Here is a 19,228-nt window from a genome sequence, read left to right as displayed (position 1 = left end):
CGATTACCAAATTTAAGCTGGTTTTCTGTAAAGGTCATAAACAAGCAAAAAAACACACCAGACATCAAGTTATCTCCTATCAATCAAAATGCTGCTATGCAAATAAAGAAGACACAGGATGCATGTCTGTATTCAGAGAAATATTATACCATGAATCCTGGTTGAAGAAGGAAACGGAAATGATTAAATGGTTGACACCTGTTGTGTAGAGAGATATTTTAGTGGTGTTAATTTTCATTCATGATTTTTACTGCTATGAACAATTTAATGCTTTATCTTCTTTGTGGTCACAAAGACTCTAAGTTCAACTTTTAGTTTGGAGCAAAATATTTTTGTGCAACTTTAATTTCAGTGTTCAGAATTTTGCTGCTAAGGGCATGAAAATAAAACCTTGTGAAACTTCTTATTGTGCAGTAATGTAGGCTAAAAATTCAATTAGGAGCTGCATCTTGTACCCATAGAAATAATAATTTATGCAGTACAATTTGTTCTGAATTACTGTGTGGATGTTATGTGTGACAGGCAACCTCACACATATTTTGATTTATAGTGTAGAATAGAGATACATGTAGTATGCAACCAAATGGAAAGAAGAGTGTAATTTCTCATTGCCTGCAATTGTTGTGACCATTGTAATAAACTATGATTGGCCTCTTGTTTTAATACAGCTCTCTGACAGATGGCATCATTCACAAAGTGTAATGATCACAATTGGTGTTCTGATTACTTGTTGCTAGTCTGTTACATGAAGTCAAATAAAATATTGCATGATTTACACAGTATATTATTAAAAGTCCAGTGTTAACTGGTCACAATGGTATTGTTGCACAGTGATTTGAGAAATTGTGATGTGAGCTGGGGACTGTAGTCTTTCTTTTGGTATATGTTGCATCACATTAAGTTAACAACCACTTACACGTATGAAGTGCCTTTACCTGGGTTTCAAAGTACTATAATAAGACAAAGCAAACATGAATGAAAACAAGCCAAGCATAACATTTCCAAAAAAGTTTGATTTGAGAGATGACCCATGACCTAGGACAAGCCACCAAGAGTGCTCTGTCTGCAGTACATTTTGGGACTCACCATTTGAATTTCTCTTTGGGGAGCTGGAAGTTTTTGAAAAAATTCCACTACTACATGAGTAAAAAAATAATGCAGGAAAAAAAACCTTTTTCCGACCGCATCTTACAGCCCCATGGAAATCAAATGGTGCATCCCTTACGCGTCTTGGAAACCTGAATGATGAGGTCTGTTAAGCACCAGATAGTCTTTCATGTACTAGCTATAATTTCAACTCATTGCTCACAAATGTTACTGTAGGAGCACACTTTTTTTATACATCTGCTTCTGTCACTTTTCATTCTTTACTAGCAATTCACCTTTTCAGTAAATCCCAAAATCCTTTGTGTTTCTACCTGAGATGTCGAAATTTGATGTCACACTAATGTGCACGTCGTTTAGCGAACAGTGTTGCTGCGCATAAAGCTGTGAGATACGCAGTAATTGGTGTGAATACATCAGAGGTCTACCCACAAAGGCTTATGGGATTTACCAAACAGGTGAATTTGTTTGTATCCATATCATGTATAATGTGAACACAGATTTTCCAATTTTGATTACTTTTATCTCTTTATCAGTATTTACTTTCTTTCTTTTTCACTTAAGGATCTGGAACAATGTTCAAGAACACTGAGCGCATATTGAAGTTTGACAGCCTAAAGAAAGTAGATCTGGACAGGTTAAACAGTCTCCTCACAAGGTAGGATATAAAAAAAGCAAAATAGATCTAAAAACTATAACTCACTTTCATTCTCTTTTAAGGATCTGACTTCATATTTGAAACAGGGCATGTTACAAGTATAGTAGGAACAAAATTCTGCTCTTGCAAAACTGATGAAGAAGCAAAAATGTTTGATGACTGGAAGTGTATTTTTGTTATATCTTGGCTAGTCATTTGGTTGTATTCTTCGCAGTAATATACGAGTGACCTAAAGCATTGTACTATTTACTTATCTGAGGATTTCAATGCTATAGCTACATGTATCATAATGTTGTGTATGTGTGTATTCCGTTGCAGATCATTTGGTCGTGTTCTTCACAGTGATTACATGAGTGAGCTACCAAAGAAACTTCATACCATATACTTATCCGAGGGTTACAATGCGGTAGCTATCATCACCAATGAGAAAGAAGCAGGGGAAGTGCCATACTTGGACAAGTTTTCTATTAGCCAGAAATCACAGGTACAATAATTATGTTAAGATGTCTAGGGGCACTATTCAAAGATTGAAGGGACTGAGAATTTATTTGTATCAAAATGGTTATTCAGTCTACTGAAGAAAGTGGTATTATAAGTAGTTCAGGGAAATGACTATTTTATTTTGGAATGATGAATTTTGAAACCCTAAACCTCCTAAATGACAATTTGAAAAATCAGGAATATTAATCAGTAGTCATTATTTCAATATCTCAATGTAATAAAGACAAGTTTTTTTTTCTTTTCTTTTCTTTTCTTTCATGAAGATGATAACTTTTTGATTGCATTAATTTATAAAGAAGACGGAGATAAAAAGACTAGTTTGCGTCTGACGTCATCTGTCAATTAAACTTGAGCACGGTTTGTTTACAAGTGTCGTGATGACATATGAGTTGCTCAATGCCTTATTGTTAATTTTGCACCTTCAAACATACAAACCATTTCAAAAGTTAGGTCTTTATAGTACTGAAACTTTCTTTTCGCTGAAGGCACCATGTCAACAATGCCTAGAAAAGTTGCTTTTTGCCTTGTAAAAGTAATATTTTTTCGCCATTTTTGCTATTCCTTTTCTCCAATCGGCACCAGATAAATCGACCTTCCTTTTACGCACTATTAACCAATCAAAGATCGTAGGGAATTTGATAGACAGTGACGCCAGATGCAAACTGGTCTTTTTTTATCTCTGTCTTCAATTATAGTTGCTGACTGATAAATTGGCAGATACTGTACTATTAACTTAATATATGTAATTTTTTTTCAGGGTGAAGGGACAAGCGATATGTTATGGGATGTTATGCGTAGTGATTTCCCATCGCTATTCTGGAGATCTAGGAATGCCAACAAAATCAATCCATGGTAAGTGAGATCAAGTATAATTATGCTAACCAGCTAGCTAACTATAAGTTTGTTAACCCTAACCCTACCCGTGGTTTTTGGCTATCGGAAGGAAAGAAGGAACGAAAAAGAGAAGATGAAGAAGAAAGTCACTTGGCACCCCGGGATTTGAACCTCGTACCCTCGCATGCCACGCAGAAGATCCCCAGCATGTAGCTACACAGGTGACGTTATTCCCGCCAATGATTCCCTGGGTATATCGCTAATTCTACAAAATCGGGTGCCAATCCACTGTAAAAATTGAAAAAATACAAGTTGTTCAAACAGACCTGCTTTTTGTGTTTTTAAGAGTAAATGTATCACTACTTTCATATGTAAAAGATTGCCAACACCACTTGCATATTTTTCTTTCAGGAGGTCATGATGTATTTTAACACTAAAACTCAATGTAATGTGAGCTACGTTACCGGCTGCAAAATGGGCTGGTTTTACTCAATCTAAGGTCATAAAAAACAAATTAAAGATCACTTGAGTGAAATGTAAACCCAAATTCATCATTTCATAGAAGTTTTAAAGATGCATAAATGAGTGTGTAACGTAGCTCACAGTAACGTAGTTCACGGGTTTTTAATGTTTTTGGTGTGCTTTGCTAACGTTAGAACGTTATGTCGGTTAACTCTAATATAAATGGGGTTCGACCACTGGTAGCTTTCACATATTATTAGGAAGTACATGTAATACAAGTGCATAATATAGAATCCTGGTAACGTAGCTCACCAATCTTAACATGGTCGGTCGAAATTTCAATGTTGACAACATTTCTATGCCAAAATGCTATAGCATCACGATTTTTACTGTGATTTTTAAAACTTATGAGTGTTTCCTTTCAAAAACCGCAAATTACATTGATACCTCTGTTTTACTTCTTTCCAATAACGTGTGTTAAAAAGGGTAACGTAGCTCACAGCGTTTTGGTGGAAAGTGCAATTTATTTTAGAATTACACAAAGACGCGTTTAATCACTAAAAATAATGTTGATAAACGATATGATGGTGCGTTATCTAATTAAAAAAAAAAAAATATGTAAAGAAATCGCATTTATTCAAAGAAAATATTCAGGGTTAGATGTGACACTTGAGCCGTGGAAACGCATTTTTAGCGATTTTTGAGCCTTTGCAAGGGTTAATCAGGCTGAAGAAAGCATTTAAAATATGAAAAACTATATATGTCCGTGTAGATCTCGTTGAGTTCTACCAGGAAAACAACATATTTGATGCCCTAAATACTCGACAAAGTGTTTGTGGACCAAAGAATGGAAAAAAGGCTATTGGCACCGGATTTTGTAGAATGAGCGATATATGACTCGGTCTGATTGCGCATCAACAGGGGTGTGAGAGTTCAGATTAAAATCTGAATTCAGATTTTTTGATCTTGATATTTATCTCTTTTTCTACACTTTCTCTGTACAAAAGTATAGGAGCTTGCCAAATTTCAGACTTTTTCAGATTTTTTCAGATTTTTTTATCTGTGATCACTCACACCCCTGCATCAAGTCCCGTGGAATGCATGCACGCAGAGTGGTTTTACTAGTGAGCTTTAGTGAGTCCTAGTTGGGTTAGGGTTAAGGAGGCATATAGGAAAAACATGCATGGTCACTAACCCTAACCCTACCCGTGGTTTTTTGGCTATCGGAAGGAAAGAAGGAACGAAAAAGGAGAGAAGATGAAGAAGAAAGTCACTTGGCACCCCGGGATTCAACCTCGGACCCCTCGCATGCCACGCAGAAGATCCCCAGCATGTAGCTACACAGGTGACGTTGGCCCGCCAACGATTCCCTGGGTATATATGACTTGGTCTGATTAAGTCATCAAGTCCCGTGGAATGCATGCACGCAGAGTGGTTTTAATAGTGAGCTTTAGTGAGTCCTAGTTGGGTTAGGGTTAATGTAGTTTGCCCATTATCCTCGTTCTACATCTGATATATCTTCACTCTTTCCCTTTGTCTTCCATGCTATAGGTATTTCAAGCGTTGTGAGGGAAGCTGGACGAATTCAGAATGGACAGTGTTCTGGTATGGGATCTCAGACCCACAGGTTTCCTACAAGCTGGTAGATTGGGCTGTGAAGAAGAAGCCGTCTTTTCTCACTGCTCACGAGAAGGAATTTGAGAGTACACATATGCTGGATCTCATTTAAAGATGATCACTTGCTGAAAGGAGAATGTTACATTTATTCTATAACAAATCCTGTAATTCTTGTTAAAATTTAGGCAAAAACTGGCGTTATGTGATGTGACATGTTGCGGTGTTGATCTACCTCGGTTCTTCCTAAAACACAGTTGTCAATGTATTATTAATTTATTATTGTTATACAGTCAGTCAGGTATAAGTGTACCTACAGTATGTCTTGTTTTGTTCACTGATTGGCCCTAAAGCAATGCAAGTAACTTAAGCAAAATCAAAAGTTTCCTCATAAGGCATGGTCACTTGAATCCGTACATTGTTCTTTTAAGAACAATGCAAGAACTGAATGTAGCATGTGTTAAAGAAGACAACTGACTGCTACATTCTTGATTTGACACAAATAAAAATCCTAATGATACATGTAAGTATAAAGGAAAAAGAGCCCAGGCCTATCACTTAATTGCCCATCTTGCCAGCATCACTGCATTACAAGTCACATCATATTGAGCTTGTTCCCATTTTCAATAATATTTCAGTGTATGTTTATATTCTTGTTCATATTTTTTGAATCTTTAATGAAGTCAAGATTTTACATAAAGGTAAAAAAATTTCAATTAGACACCTGGACATGGTTGGTTGGTTTGCTGGACTTCCTCTCTATTCAGGTGCACCACTTATAATGTGTAGAAAGTACAATTAGTAGTACATCAATATAGAATAGATTGTAATAAACAGCCGCCTGCCACTAGCATACATGTTCACAATAATTGAGCAACGTATGGATTGCAGAAAACCATCGCAACCAGCAAATATTTATACAAATTGAGCGCCGCACATTGACCACATTTATGAAATGAAGAAACTGTACATTGATATGTGTAGGTAGTCATGCAAAATTATTCCATTAGTAAGAGAGAGAAGTTTTTAGCTGTCCTGCGCAATAAAAAAAGCCCATGCAGTGTTTTGCAAATAGCAGAATGTACCTGCATGCACGACTCCTTCCTGAGGTTAATAACACAAAAGTGGCAATTTAAAATATATTGGCAGGTAATGTTACAAATAAGTGTTTACAGTGTTCGGTTACCAATGGGCAGGTGCCAAATTGAAGACCTGAATTTGGAATTAGTCCTTAAAAGTATAACGTGCATGTCAAAATTTTTATTTACATGTACCAAATATCTGAGAAAAAAATTCTGCAAATGTGAATTTTAAGAAAAGTTTATCTATTTCTTTAATTGATATTTTGCAGCAGACAAATCTTGATTGTGTTTGTTTTATTTAGTATGTATGCAAGGAGAAAAGTAAATACATTGTTAATGTGTCTAGATTATCTTTATTGTATTACATTATTTGAGTGGAAGCCTATATGTACTTGAACATAACCACATACCAAAGGTATTGAAATGTATGTAATTTTCTGATTAACTCAATGCAAACAAGGTTACTTTTGTCAGTCAATTCAATTCAAGGCTCAGTGTGCAGCTAAACACCCAGTGCAAGTAAGCCATGTTACAAGTTGATAAGACTGTGTATAATGCCCAGTTACTGGGCAAATGGCATGTTTTAGCTATTAAGTCATCATAACTAAGGGTATAACACTTAATGTATACATGTATACCTTTTTCTTAAATATTATTTAGCATTTGACAAATTTGTTTGATTGTGTTGTGTTTTATTTACGTATATGCAAGGAGAAAAGAGAAATACATTGTAAAATATGTCTAAATGATCCATATTGTATAACATTATTTGTAGAGTGTAAGCAGAGATGTAATTGAAATAAAAGCACATACCAAAGGATGCTGTATGATATATATATAACTCTTTGTATTCGCCAGCGAAGTGTTTCGTGTAATCCGATTATCATTATGTCAACTGTACCACGCTTTGAGTTCTGCACCACAATTGAAATGATCGCAACACAAAGCCTATGGCAAGTACTACTAATTCCAAAAGATGCATGATCCAGTTACCAGGGAGTTATATGTAACCACTTCGCTGGCAAATTGTACAAGGTGAACAGAGTTAACTTTTTGTCTGCCAATTCAATTAATACACAAGCCATGGCAATTATTTAGCCTGCTGAGATTTCACCTTGGTTGCGGATGAGCAAAAGGTCACTCAATCAAAGTTTTGAAAAAGGCTGATGATGACCATCTTCAATTTTGTGGGACAAAATCACAGTATTATGACTTTATAATATTACTGTACATAATTGTTACAGATAACTTAGTGTTTACAAATGTAGTGACAAATAGGACTAGATTACAACATTAAGCATTGTCAAAATTGTAACCAATGTCATATTATATATGTGAAATTTGTGTCTCCAAAATGTGTGTACATGTTTACCTGTGCAGGGTTGTGTGCTTATTCAAAAAATAACATTGAAAAGCTAAAGCCCCTTATACAAAAAAGATATTCTCAATATCTTGTGTGTATATATAGTATTGATGTATTTATTTTCCTGAATGTGAATGTAACAGAAGTTTAAATTCACCAGATATAGTTTTGTAAAGAAATGTTTATATAATTTGTAACATATGTTACAAGTTTGTTTGTGTTCTTCCAGGATGTTTATCTGAAATACTGTTCAAGCTGTTATATGTTCATTCAATGTTAGTTTTAATAGACTTGGTTTTGTTTGTTTGTTTTTTTAAAGAATTATATGCAAATTAATGCACGCTCACACACAATATACAGCCCCACCACTAAGACATATCATATACACACTTGTTTTGGCAAGATGTGGACAACAAAAAATTATCGCTGTTAAATGCGGACACAATTAACTGAAAAACTTTGGATCTAGTCGGGATACCCAGTAAGCCAGAGACTGACCCAGCACCCCCTAAAGGAGACTCATTGTTAAACATATTTCAAGGTTTTGTATGATCTTCTGAGATTTGTCGCAGACAATGTGTGGGGGTGTGTGTGCATCCACTTTGAGTTTTGTGTCCATAGCTGGTTGTGTGTCCACAGTTTAACAGAATGTAGTAATGGGACAAGTCCATGTTTGATACATTGTATGTTTTGCCAACTCACACCCACACAATTAAACACCCACGTATACATGCATCTGTATCATGTTAAAAACATACAAACAGTTATAGTTATGAATAACAATGTAAAAAGGTAGATTTTCTTGTTTTGGTATTTACATCAACCTTGCTGTGACAAGTTAAGTTTAGCTTGTTAGTCTGACTTATTTAGCATGCCATATGACTTGGACTATTATGTAACATTAGCAGTAACCAGAATGTGTTAAAGACAATGGCTACTTTTGTCTCTCAAAGATTTGTTGCAATAAAATGTTGAGACAAAAACATTCCAAATTAATTTCAAGTTGTATCCTATATAATGAGTGTCTATGCAATCCAAAGTGATTTGGTTTCACCATTTTGTTTTATCCATGCATGTATTTTTACAGATATTAACAATTTCATTAGTGTAAGAAGTTTGCATTAACAGAACCTCAATTCAAAAATTTCAGAACTCATGCATTGAAATCTTACCTAAAACCAAAAAGCATAGTTAAACCAATGAATGAAAAAGCATATATTTATTCACCATTCTGAATTCATTAGTGAATAAATAAACATGTGTATTCACCATTGAATTTAAAGTGAGGCAAATAGACATACCATCCACAACAAATGAGCTGGAATGTCAACATTTTCACTTTTTGAGATATTGGACAGGCAAATCCTCAAAATACTAGCTTTATATTGATAAATTACATGGCCCTGTTGCTTGTTTGCAAGGGAGTAATACATGCAGTAAGAGTTGAGAAAATCCTTTGTTTTCTATTGTTTTTTGAGATGATTAATGGACCATATCTCAAAACTAGCTCTTCCAACATTACAGCCCATTCATGGTGGATGGTCACATATTTATAATTTCTATTCTTCTTAACTAAAACTGAATATTGCATTGGTGTGATTTTTGATGTTACCTTTCAAGCAAATAATATGATTTGAAAGATATGATATATTTTGTTTAATATGTTTTAGCCTTGTATCTCATTGTAATGTGTGTATCCTTTAGAGATTTTAAACAGAACAGTAACATACTGACTATGTTTGTTTCAGAAATGATACAGCTTCATGTACAGGACATTGTTGTGCTAGCATGCCTCCTGGGTGCAATATATTTCCTTTCATTATTAACATTTACATAGTAAACACATTGAGGGCAGTAGGCATTGTGTGCAAAATGATCTGATCCAATAAAGCCAAAGGAAGCAATTTTGAAAATTGAGATATCAATTTGCCCAGTAACCAAATGTGCTTTTGATCAATCCTTATATCTTGAACATACTTGGTTGCAAAGCTTTTTGTCAATCGACCCAAATTCTTTTGAAATGTCAACCAAGTGACTATTGTTAATGACATTTTACTCTTTATATGTAGTGTATTGACAGATACAAATTTACTATTCTGATTAATTAGTTGACAGTTCATTAATTACAAGCAACACCAATGGTCGATTGTAAGATCAAACACATTTGGCTGTGTTGCCTTATGCTTGCAGCATTTGCATGTATCTTAATTCCACAATTGCTAACTTTGCCTCTTGTTCCTGTAAACTTAATTGGTCAAATACCTAGATGATATTGACTCTTGATGTACAGGCCATTTTTGCAAGCTTCTACATTTCCTGCCGGCAACGTTAAGTTTGTACAGGTACAAAAGCCATATCTTTAAAAGTATCTGGTCAATTTAAGTAACTAGTCTGTTCAGGAACAACATGTGTAGCATTTATGTTTCTTAGACACACACTCACACAGATTTGTCGGGTCTACTATTTTGGGAGTTAAAATTTTGGGACTCAAGAAAGAAATACGCACTATTGAATGTGAAATATAGTATATAGAAAAATGTACCTTGGTGTAGTTGTGGAGCATTGTGATAGTTTGTGTCCAATAATATTAAATGTATGTATAAAAACATATATCTTGATGTTCTCAACCACAACTGAAATATATTTATACCACCTATTTTACATGTGTGACTTAAACACAGTACTGATGAAATCTAGAACAAAATAAATATTTGGTTAATTATTTGTAAAAGTATTAAAAGAAGGGAATTTCAAACAAACTTTCCGATACTAGGTTTTTCCATAATAGCAACAACAAAAAAAAAACAAAAAAATACCTACAACCAATTACAATAGACCTTTTGAAATCATAGTTTTCTGAAGGCAAACATTTGTTTATGGTGACCCACTTTATAATTCTGGGTCATCACAAAACTGTTGTGAGCAGCACCTACACCAGTTGCCATGGTTGCGCTTTGCGTAATATGTTTCACTGGGGAGTGCTTAAAGTGAATTTACGCGAGCATATTATGACGTATATGCACCTAGAGCATGTGGCCTGGTTTTCTGAATGTTTCCAATGTTGATTTGAAAAGGTCTATTACATGTATTATCAACCTTTACATGTGTAGGGTTGAAATCAATATATGAATTGATTAAATAAGAGGGACATATCAATGTAATATCTTGTAATTTTTGGCTCTTAGCGTAGCTAGTGAGCCTTAGTCATTGCAGTCAGTGAGGACTGTATTTTTGCTACATATTTTGGCCACTTGCGTTCTTGCTTTTTATGCTAAGGCTTCTTTTGTGTATGATATCTCGCTATGAAATTACGTGCCAAGGTTTGCTTAGTTATTTACCAATCGATTGCACTCCTTTAGAAGTGAATTTGGGGTGGGGAAAGTACTTATTTTGAAGTGAGAAAAGTCAAAAGTCGTCATGAGAAACAAGTCATTTCTATCATTTTGCTTGGTTCCCTGTATGCGCTAGAGATTATTTTGGTCTGAGTAATTTAAGTTGTGAGATCATGGCGGGAATTGACGGATTGCACTATTTTTCTTTGGGAAAGTGACCTTTTATCATGAATTTTTGCGGTGATCTCACATGGATAGAAACGTGATTGGATGATTCCTTTGTCCAGATTGTTTATTGGGTTCTCGGGAGTTTTGTTACCATGGGACAACACTTCAAAATATTTAGAGACCAGCGGCGTAGTAATTTAGTTAAATTAACACTAAATAACCAGGGTTGCCAAAAAAATTCAGCCCGAATCGCAGGTCAAATAATCGAAAAGTCGCCCAATTTTTTTCTTTACCCTTTGTATTCTATGGGGCAGGAAATTGTCCCGGGGAAAATCTCCAAAAGTCGCCTAATTGTGTTACCAAATCGCGGGTTTAACAACCCTGAAAACAACGTCTCGACAGCGAAGGTCACATCTGGCTATTCATTATCATTGTTTGTCTGGCACGCTTTCTACAGCGTGGGTTGGGAATTCTGAAAATCTGTAAAATTACAATTTTATGGAATAAAGGGTGGGTTTCTAAAAAGCGTGGGAGCAATATATAATTATAAAGCGTGTGGGTAACGCTAAAAATTGAAAAAAAATATAAAGTAATTTGATGATCTGTTGAAAAACATTCATATTTTCTTCATAAATCTGGAAAGAAAATGTCAAAAATTTATTTGCTGATGTTTTCAATTCATACGACGCGTCACCCGTAGTATAATCGACGCGCCGTGAGTTTTATGAATGAATATAATTTTCAGTCTCTACATCAGCCGCTTTGGCCCGCTCGCTCACACTAGAAGTGGAGCGATCCGAACCACAGCGGCCGTGTTGAGAGTATAGACTGACGTATTCATGTAGTCAGGATGTCACAGGTATCTCAGCCCTTTATCATTTGCCCATGTGTTTATGATAAACAATCTAAAGTCGTATCTTTTCGATGCAGTTGCAGTGATGCAGTTTTGCCAACATTTAATATCATAAATATGTCGCAAATGCTTCAGATGAATAAGAAAATCATGAGTGTTTGATAGATGAGGATAAATTCTGCATCAATTCGGATTCTGAAATGGATTGATGGCGCAGATAGTGATAAAATGGACCCGAAGTGACTGTATGAAACGGCGATAGCGCCGATGTTCAGTCTTCCGAATTTGATAAAGTAATGCTGTTATGCTGTAAGTTTTGGTCACAAACACTGCATAAGGGTGGGGTTCAATTTTTGATAAAAAGGGTGTCTGTCTAAAAAGTGTGGGGAAATATAAATGGTGGGGTTTGACCCCTGACAAACTTTCGAAATTTGTAGTTGCTACAACTGATCATCACTATTTAATTCACTAGAATCTGTTTGTCTGTCTGTGTCTGCCTCTTTTCTCAGAGACTAGTGTAGTAGTAGCTCGTTCACGTAGTGATTCCGTTGTCCCACTGGCCTACAAAACTTAGATTGCATGGCGATCGGAGTGTTATCGTCAGAGTATATCATCAGAGCACTTCAGACTAGCATAGTAGGGGAAGCATGAGTCTAACTTGGTGGGTGGATGCATCTTTAGTACAACAAGTCACACATGCAATATTTTCTCAATTCGAATTTTATCCTTTCTGGGTATGACTGATTTTTTTACCGTAAAATTTGTGTCAATTCCCGATATCACATGTTAGTACCGTACACTATAAATGCACCACATTTTGTAGGCTCCAATTGCTGATTACATAAATGAGAACAACTGGTAACCAAGCGGCACTGCTGGTCTGTTATTCAATTGCGTTGTGTGTGGGTTACGTGTATTTTATGTGTAAAATGCCTATGCGGTGATCCACCCTAAAAACAAAATCATTGTATAGATCCCTGGTTCTAGGTGCATCTTGACCCCAGCATAAGTTTGTATTGGTTAGTGGGTCAAGGTCACCTGAGGTCATCCAGGGGTCATCTGAGGTCAAATTTGCAATAACTGTTGTAGGGGCATGAAACTGGGTACAGTCAACATTTGGAGTCAAATTGTGGGAAGGTCATCTGGGGTCACCCAGGGGTCATCTGAGGTCAAATTACTAAAAACTCGTATGGGCATGAAACTTGGTGGGTCAACATTTAAAGTCAAATTTTGGGAAGATACTAAAAATTGTCGTAGGGGCATGAAACTAGGTGGGTACAGTCAACCTTTGGAGTCAAATTTTGAGAAGGTCATTTTGAGGTCATCCGGGGTCACCTAGGGGTCACCTGAGGTCAAATTACTAAAAATTGTTGTATGGGCATGAAACTTGGTGGGTACAGTCAACATTTGGAGTCAAATTTTGGGAAGGTCATTTTGGGGTCATCAAGGGTCATCCGAGGTCAAATTACTAAAAACTGTCGTATGGACATGAAACTTGGTGGGTACAGTCAACATTTGGAATCAAAATTTTGGGAAGGTCATTTTGGGGTCACCCAGGGGTCATCTGAGGTCATATTACTAAAAACTGTTGTATGAACATGAAACTGGATACAGTCAACATTTGGAGCCAAATTTTGTGAGGTCGCATGTTCCTCGAATTTGGTGGGTGCATCTTGACCCCAGGCAGAACAAGTTTGTATTGGTTAGTGGGTCAAGGTCACCTGGGGTCATCCAGGGTCATCTGAGGTCAAATTAGCAAAAACTGTTATATGGGCATGAAACTTGGTGGGTACAGTCAACATTTGGAGTCAAATTTTTAGGTCATTTCAGGGTCAACCGGTGTCACCCAGGGGTCATCTGAGGTAAAATTGCTCAAAATGTCATATGGGCATTGGTGGGTACGGCCAACATTTGGAGCCTAATTTTGTGGGGTCGCACAGAACAAGTTTGTATTGGTTAGTGGGTCACGGTCACCAGAGGTCATCCAGGGGTCATCTGAAGTCAAATTAGCAAAAACTGTTGTATGGGCATGAAACTTGGTGGGTACAGACAACATTTAGAACCAAATTTTTGGAAGGGTATTTTGGGGTCATCCAGGGGTCATCTGAGGTCAAATTACTAAAAACTGTTGTATGTGCATGAAACTTGGTGCGTAAAGTCAACATTTAGAGTCAAATTTTTTGAAGCACAATTCGAGTCAGCCAGGGGTCACCTGAGGTCAAATTACTAAAACTGTCGTATGGGCATGAAACTTGGTGGGTACAGTCAACATTTGAAGTCAAATTTTTTTTTTTTTTTTTCGGGGTCATCTGAGGTCACCATTTAGAGCCAAATTTTTGGGAGGTCATTTCGGGGTCGTCTGAAGTCAATTTAGATGAATTCTAATAGTTGCCAAGGCTTTCTATAGTTGTTGAAAGCTTCAAATACTAAAAAAGGGATTTTAAAATTTTGCAGAACACATTATTCTTGCTGGTTCAGTAGTAATTTGCACAATAATGAATTTTTTCAGATTTTGCAACTAATAGTAATGCTGCAAAAAATAATAATGTGGCAAAAAATAATAATGTGGCGGAGGAAGATTGACCCCCGCATTGAGTTTCAAGGACCGTATTGAATATTTGTGGGGAATTGAAGGTTTAAAAAAATTGACCGACCTACCCAACCTTTCCATAAAGCTACCAACCTGTTGCACATTCGACTCCAAGAACAATTGCTTTCCCACAAAAAAGCGTAGAGCCACAGCGCCATTGGTGCTCTTGTTATTATTAATCATCTTTGTTTCTTCATAATGGCAAATCACAGTTGAATATATTTCATCCCTTTGTATCAGGCCTAAGGATGAGAAGTATGTTGTGACAGTGTAAAGGCATCTTGTGTAAGGCATTTCACAGGTTATACAGGGATCTGGATGGTTCATAATAATTAGAGATTTGTCCCTTTGGGAAAAAACCAAGAAACATAATGAAATCAATTTGTGCAAGAGAGTTAACTAAAAACTTAGTATTTCATCTTTACAGCCTTGAAATGTACAGTATTGAATTACAAAAAGGCAGTGGTGTACCAACTAGAGGTGGAGGTTCCCCCCTTCCCCTATTGCTCGAAATACCGGGAAAATTGACCAAAATTTGTGATATGCAACTTGTCTTCTCCAAACTCAACCTCATATTGTCCCATTTTAGCATTAAAATGACACATATTTGTTCCCTTCACACACACTTGTCTGCAGTCATTTTGGTAGTAGGACAAAATTTTCAATTTTGCCCCCTCCACCTTGGAAAATTTTGCCTGGTACACCACTGCAAAAAGATATTCATCAGTTTTAAAGGAAATCTGTACCATAAACTAATCAATGGCTAATATAGTTATACCCCTAAATTAAACATACCAGACGGTCTATATGAATTTCGGAATATTCCTAACAAAGAAAAAGCACTTTTAATCCTTTGTTTCTGCGATTCATGGAAGCCGCCATGATAGCTGCTTCTGCCACAAGCGGTAGTGTAACCTTTCACACAGACCCTCGGCTACCTGCGAGCGTGTGTTGCCTTATGGCATTCGCGACCCCCACAGCGAATTTTGGTTTTTAGTGCTGTTTTTACTTTTCGTTCTCAAGACATTGTTGATCATAAATATTACTTAAAATACACTTTTTTATGTTCTTCTGTAGTTTTATGGGTAAAAATTGTCGCGTTTTCTTTTGAACGAATGTTGAATCTGAACTTTGGTAGTATTCGCTTCGTGTCACCAAAGTTCACGAGGGACAAGGCTGGTGGCACGGATTTTGCTGGTTTCAAAATCGGGTACCGTTACAGCGCGTAATAAAATACATCGGGTATCAATATGGCCGCCACCATGGATTACAAAATGATCGCTGATTGTCGTAAGGAATTAAGAATTTCTCCTTTATTTGGACGTATATGGTCGAATCCAACGAAAAGTGTACACGGCATGTTCAGGGCCATAACTTAAAAGTATTAATCAATTGGCATTCGCTTTTGTATTGTGTTTATTCGTTTTGATCATACGCTTCATACCCATATATAATAAGACCCCTTCTGTGAAAAACTTAGACGCAGAGACCCCAAAACATGCTATTTTTACCCATTTTTTCAAAATATTTCTTAACGTATTTTTAAAAACATATAAATCAGTTATGAAAAGAAGTCATTGGATTGAATCTAAATTGATTTCCTGAAAGGTGTGTATTCAAAGATTGCCAGTTCAATTTTTCACATATTTGTACATAATTATGAATTTTTTGTGATAATTTTTTGAGTGGTATTTTTTTACATTACCTACGAATACAATTTTTCATAGCACTAGATATATCTTTAAAAAATGGAAATCACTAATAAATGCGCAATTGATACAAGCTTTGATATGTCCAATACTGAAATGCATTGCATTCGGACATCTTTATTATTTTGTTTAGCTGCCAGAAATTCTAAATGGCACAAAGGTAGGTTTGGTAAAAAATATGCATTACCTCCGAATACATGTTAAAAGCTGTGCCATTTCCACAAAGTGAGAGAATAGTAAACAATAGTTAAGCAATAGGTGCAGGGTAATACACTCTTTATTTCTACAAAGTTTCAATAGCCTGCGTTTAAATATTTCTGAGATGTCAACAATAAAAGCAAGTATTCAGAGGGTAAATTTCGGTAACCGAATGTTACCTACTTAATACAATTTGACATCATGACAGTGTGGTGATACACCGCCATTCATGCCAATGCACATATTGGTACATAACAAAGGCCTGTATGTTTGCTATCAAATCATATGTCAATGAAAGTTGCGAATTCACATACATGCCCACCATGCAAAACTGAATACGGCTTAATTGGTGAAAAATATGTACTGAAATAGACGACGGTCTGCTCATTTGAAAGAAAAATCAGATTCAAAGAAGATTAGAAGGGATAAATACTTGGATTTGTCAACTGTCATGTGTGCTTCATTTTAAATGTTTACCGACCTTCTGGTTTCTGAGTAATTTGTGTCCAAATTGATTTATTCGAAGGTAACTTTTGACGCTTTACGCTAAGGTTACCTACTTAATACCATGGAAAAAACGACTGTTCTCATTGTCTCATGATCTAGACAACACATTGATGGACCCTGATATAAAGCTAATTGTAGTTGCCCTCAAACGAAAGGCCACAAGACGTAACTGACTCCAAGATGGACTTCACAAGTCTGCAATAACGGTTTTAAGCGATTTGTGTGCAATTAAGCAAATTAAAGTCACTTTAGTGCCTTTGTTTCTTACTTCAATCCTCTTTCAACCGCTGTGAACCGACATTATTAATACATGATAGGGTCTAAAGTATCAATAAACGCACATAAAAAATAATACATTCAAAGTGCTTTATAAAATGAAGTTTTGATTGCGATATCCACCAAATGTCTAATTCTTACCTACAAATACTGAAATGTTACTTACGAATACAGCATAATACATGACATGTGTAATGAAGTGTCTCTACCAATGGAAATTAATTGTCAAAAACTTTAAGCGGTACCCCAGGACACTATTATTACCCATATACTGGATTCATTCAACAATTATTTATTATGTAAAATTGCTGATTAACTACTTGTATATCAAAATGAAGTGGTCAAAATCTTGCTAAAAGCATCAAAATTTTTTGATCTAAGGTAATAGCATTTATTCATTTGGACGTACCATCTGAAAGAGATCTAAAAACTACCATTTTTTTAATGCATTACCATAATAGCAAAATTTAAACCTCTAAACTCAATATATATATTGTTAAATCGCTCATGTTACCTACGAATACCGGGTTTCTTCACCTTTTCATTGTATAAAGCGTTAGGTGTATGCGATAATTCCTAATATTCTTGAAAACATATACCCTACTCGTTCTAATACAATGTGTAAATTGATTCATACTCATTTGAAAAATAAAATACAGAAACTGACCTAAACTTCATTTTCAAAAATAAACTAGCATAAATTGACTAAGATCATATTGATCGCGTTATAAAAATAAAAACAAATATTTTCTGGTTGAGCTAGCATTTTCATGACACCCTGTGGTCTACATTACACGCGAAAAAGCGTTAATGGGAATATTCCATTTGTTTTAGGTTGATTAGTATTGCGATAGTGAAAGCATCCTAGTGGTATTCGTAGGTAACATTGGGTTTTGATATCACATTTACTATCTCACGTCCTGGATTTATTTTTCAAGATTAGTAATGGCACTTTTCGTTCCTGGAAGGCCAAAATGTGATCAATCAATGGGCAAAAGGAAAAAATTGTGGAGACATTTCTATTTCGGACTTTTATTTTTGGCCCGTGGACACTTTTGGTTGGATTCGACCATATAAGCTTGGGACTTTTACTGTTTGTCGTTTTTATTATTACTGCAACTATATAGCCATTGATTAGTTTATGGTACAGATTTCCTTTAAGATGTTAAGCAGTTATATTTTAAAGAAAAATGGTAGTTAGCAAATAAAAGATACAGGTATATTTTATCAGAAGTTGTATAGATGTGTACATTAAGGTGTTAACATTTGCGCTGTTTAGAATTTATGCAAAAACCCTTGTTTCACAGCAATAGCAGCTAATTCAGGAATACACCATTTATGTACATTTTTGTTCAACTTAAAGCCATGTTGTAACATTTGCTGAGGAGGATGTCCTCAAGTTTGCCAAAATTCTGATTTTTACATGATTGTTATATCATAACCTGCACAAATTATGCCTTTAAAACAATGTGTCCCGCTTAATTCATACAATCAAAATATTAGTCAAGTCATATGCTATGTTGATAACACTGTACCTACATGGCGTATGGGATGTGAGTGACATGCATTAGCGACATCGGTGCTAAAATTGAATTAAGAATTTTCTGTGCTTTACCTCAATTGTTCGGCTCAAAATTATAAGGGGACATCGGACATATTTTGTGGAAAAGAAATACAAATCGCTTTTTATGGAAGTGTTACAATATGGCTTTAAAACAAAGACAGTAGAAGCATTGCCACAATAAAAGAAAATTAAGAATTTCAGATGGCGGTACATGTATGTGTACTTGGCAGTTTGATACATCACAGTTCTTAGTAGTGCAACTTGATTTGGTAAAGAAATATATATTTGAATAATAAACGATAGGATTTAGAAAATGTCGAACACTTTCCCATAATGTTGCTCCATCTAAAAAATTCTATATTTTCTCATAAATGTTTGTAGTTTCTTTGCCCAAAGTGTATCAATACTTTCCG

The 19,228-nt window shown here is 35.6% G+C and overlaps 1 protein-coding gene across 1 annotated transcript in view; it reads left to right on the top strand.

Moving 5' to 3' along the window:
- LOC140152717 (N-acetylglutamate synthase, mitochondrial-like) overlaps positions 1–9,212 on the top strand; it is a 54,262-nt gene extending 45,050 nt beyond the window's left edge. The window contains exons 8-11 of the mRNA XM_072175183.1: positions 1,669–1,762; positions 2,081–2,246; positions 3,021–3,115; positions 5,111–9,212. Coding sequence (XP_072031284.1) covers positions 1,669–1,762; positions 2,081–2,246; positions 3,021–3,115; positions 5,111–5,288 — 533 coding nt within the window. The 3' untranslated portion in view covers positions 5,289–9,212. The remainder of the gene's footprint in view (positions 1–1,668; positions 1,763–2,080; positions 2,247–3,020; positions 3,116–5,110) is intronic.
- Positions 9,213–19,228: the final 10,016 nt, after the last annotated feature.

The sequence above is a fragment of the Amphiura filiformis genome, chromosome 5 (assembly GCF_039555335.1).
Source record: "Amphiura filiformis chromosome 5, Afil_fr2py, whole genome shotgun sequence".
In the NCBI taxonomy this organism is placed as follows: domain Eukaryota; kingdom Metazoa; phylum Echinodermata; class Ophiuroidea; order Amphilepidida; family Amphiuridae; genus Amphiura; species Amphiura filiformis.
This window is presented reverse-complemented; position numbering and strand designations above follow the sequence as displayed.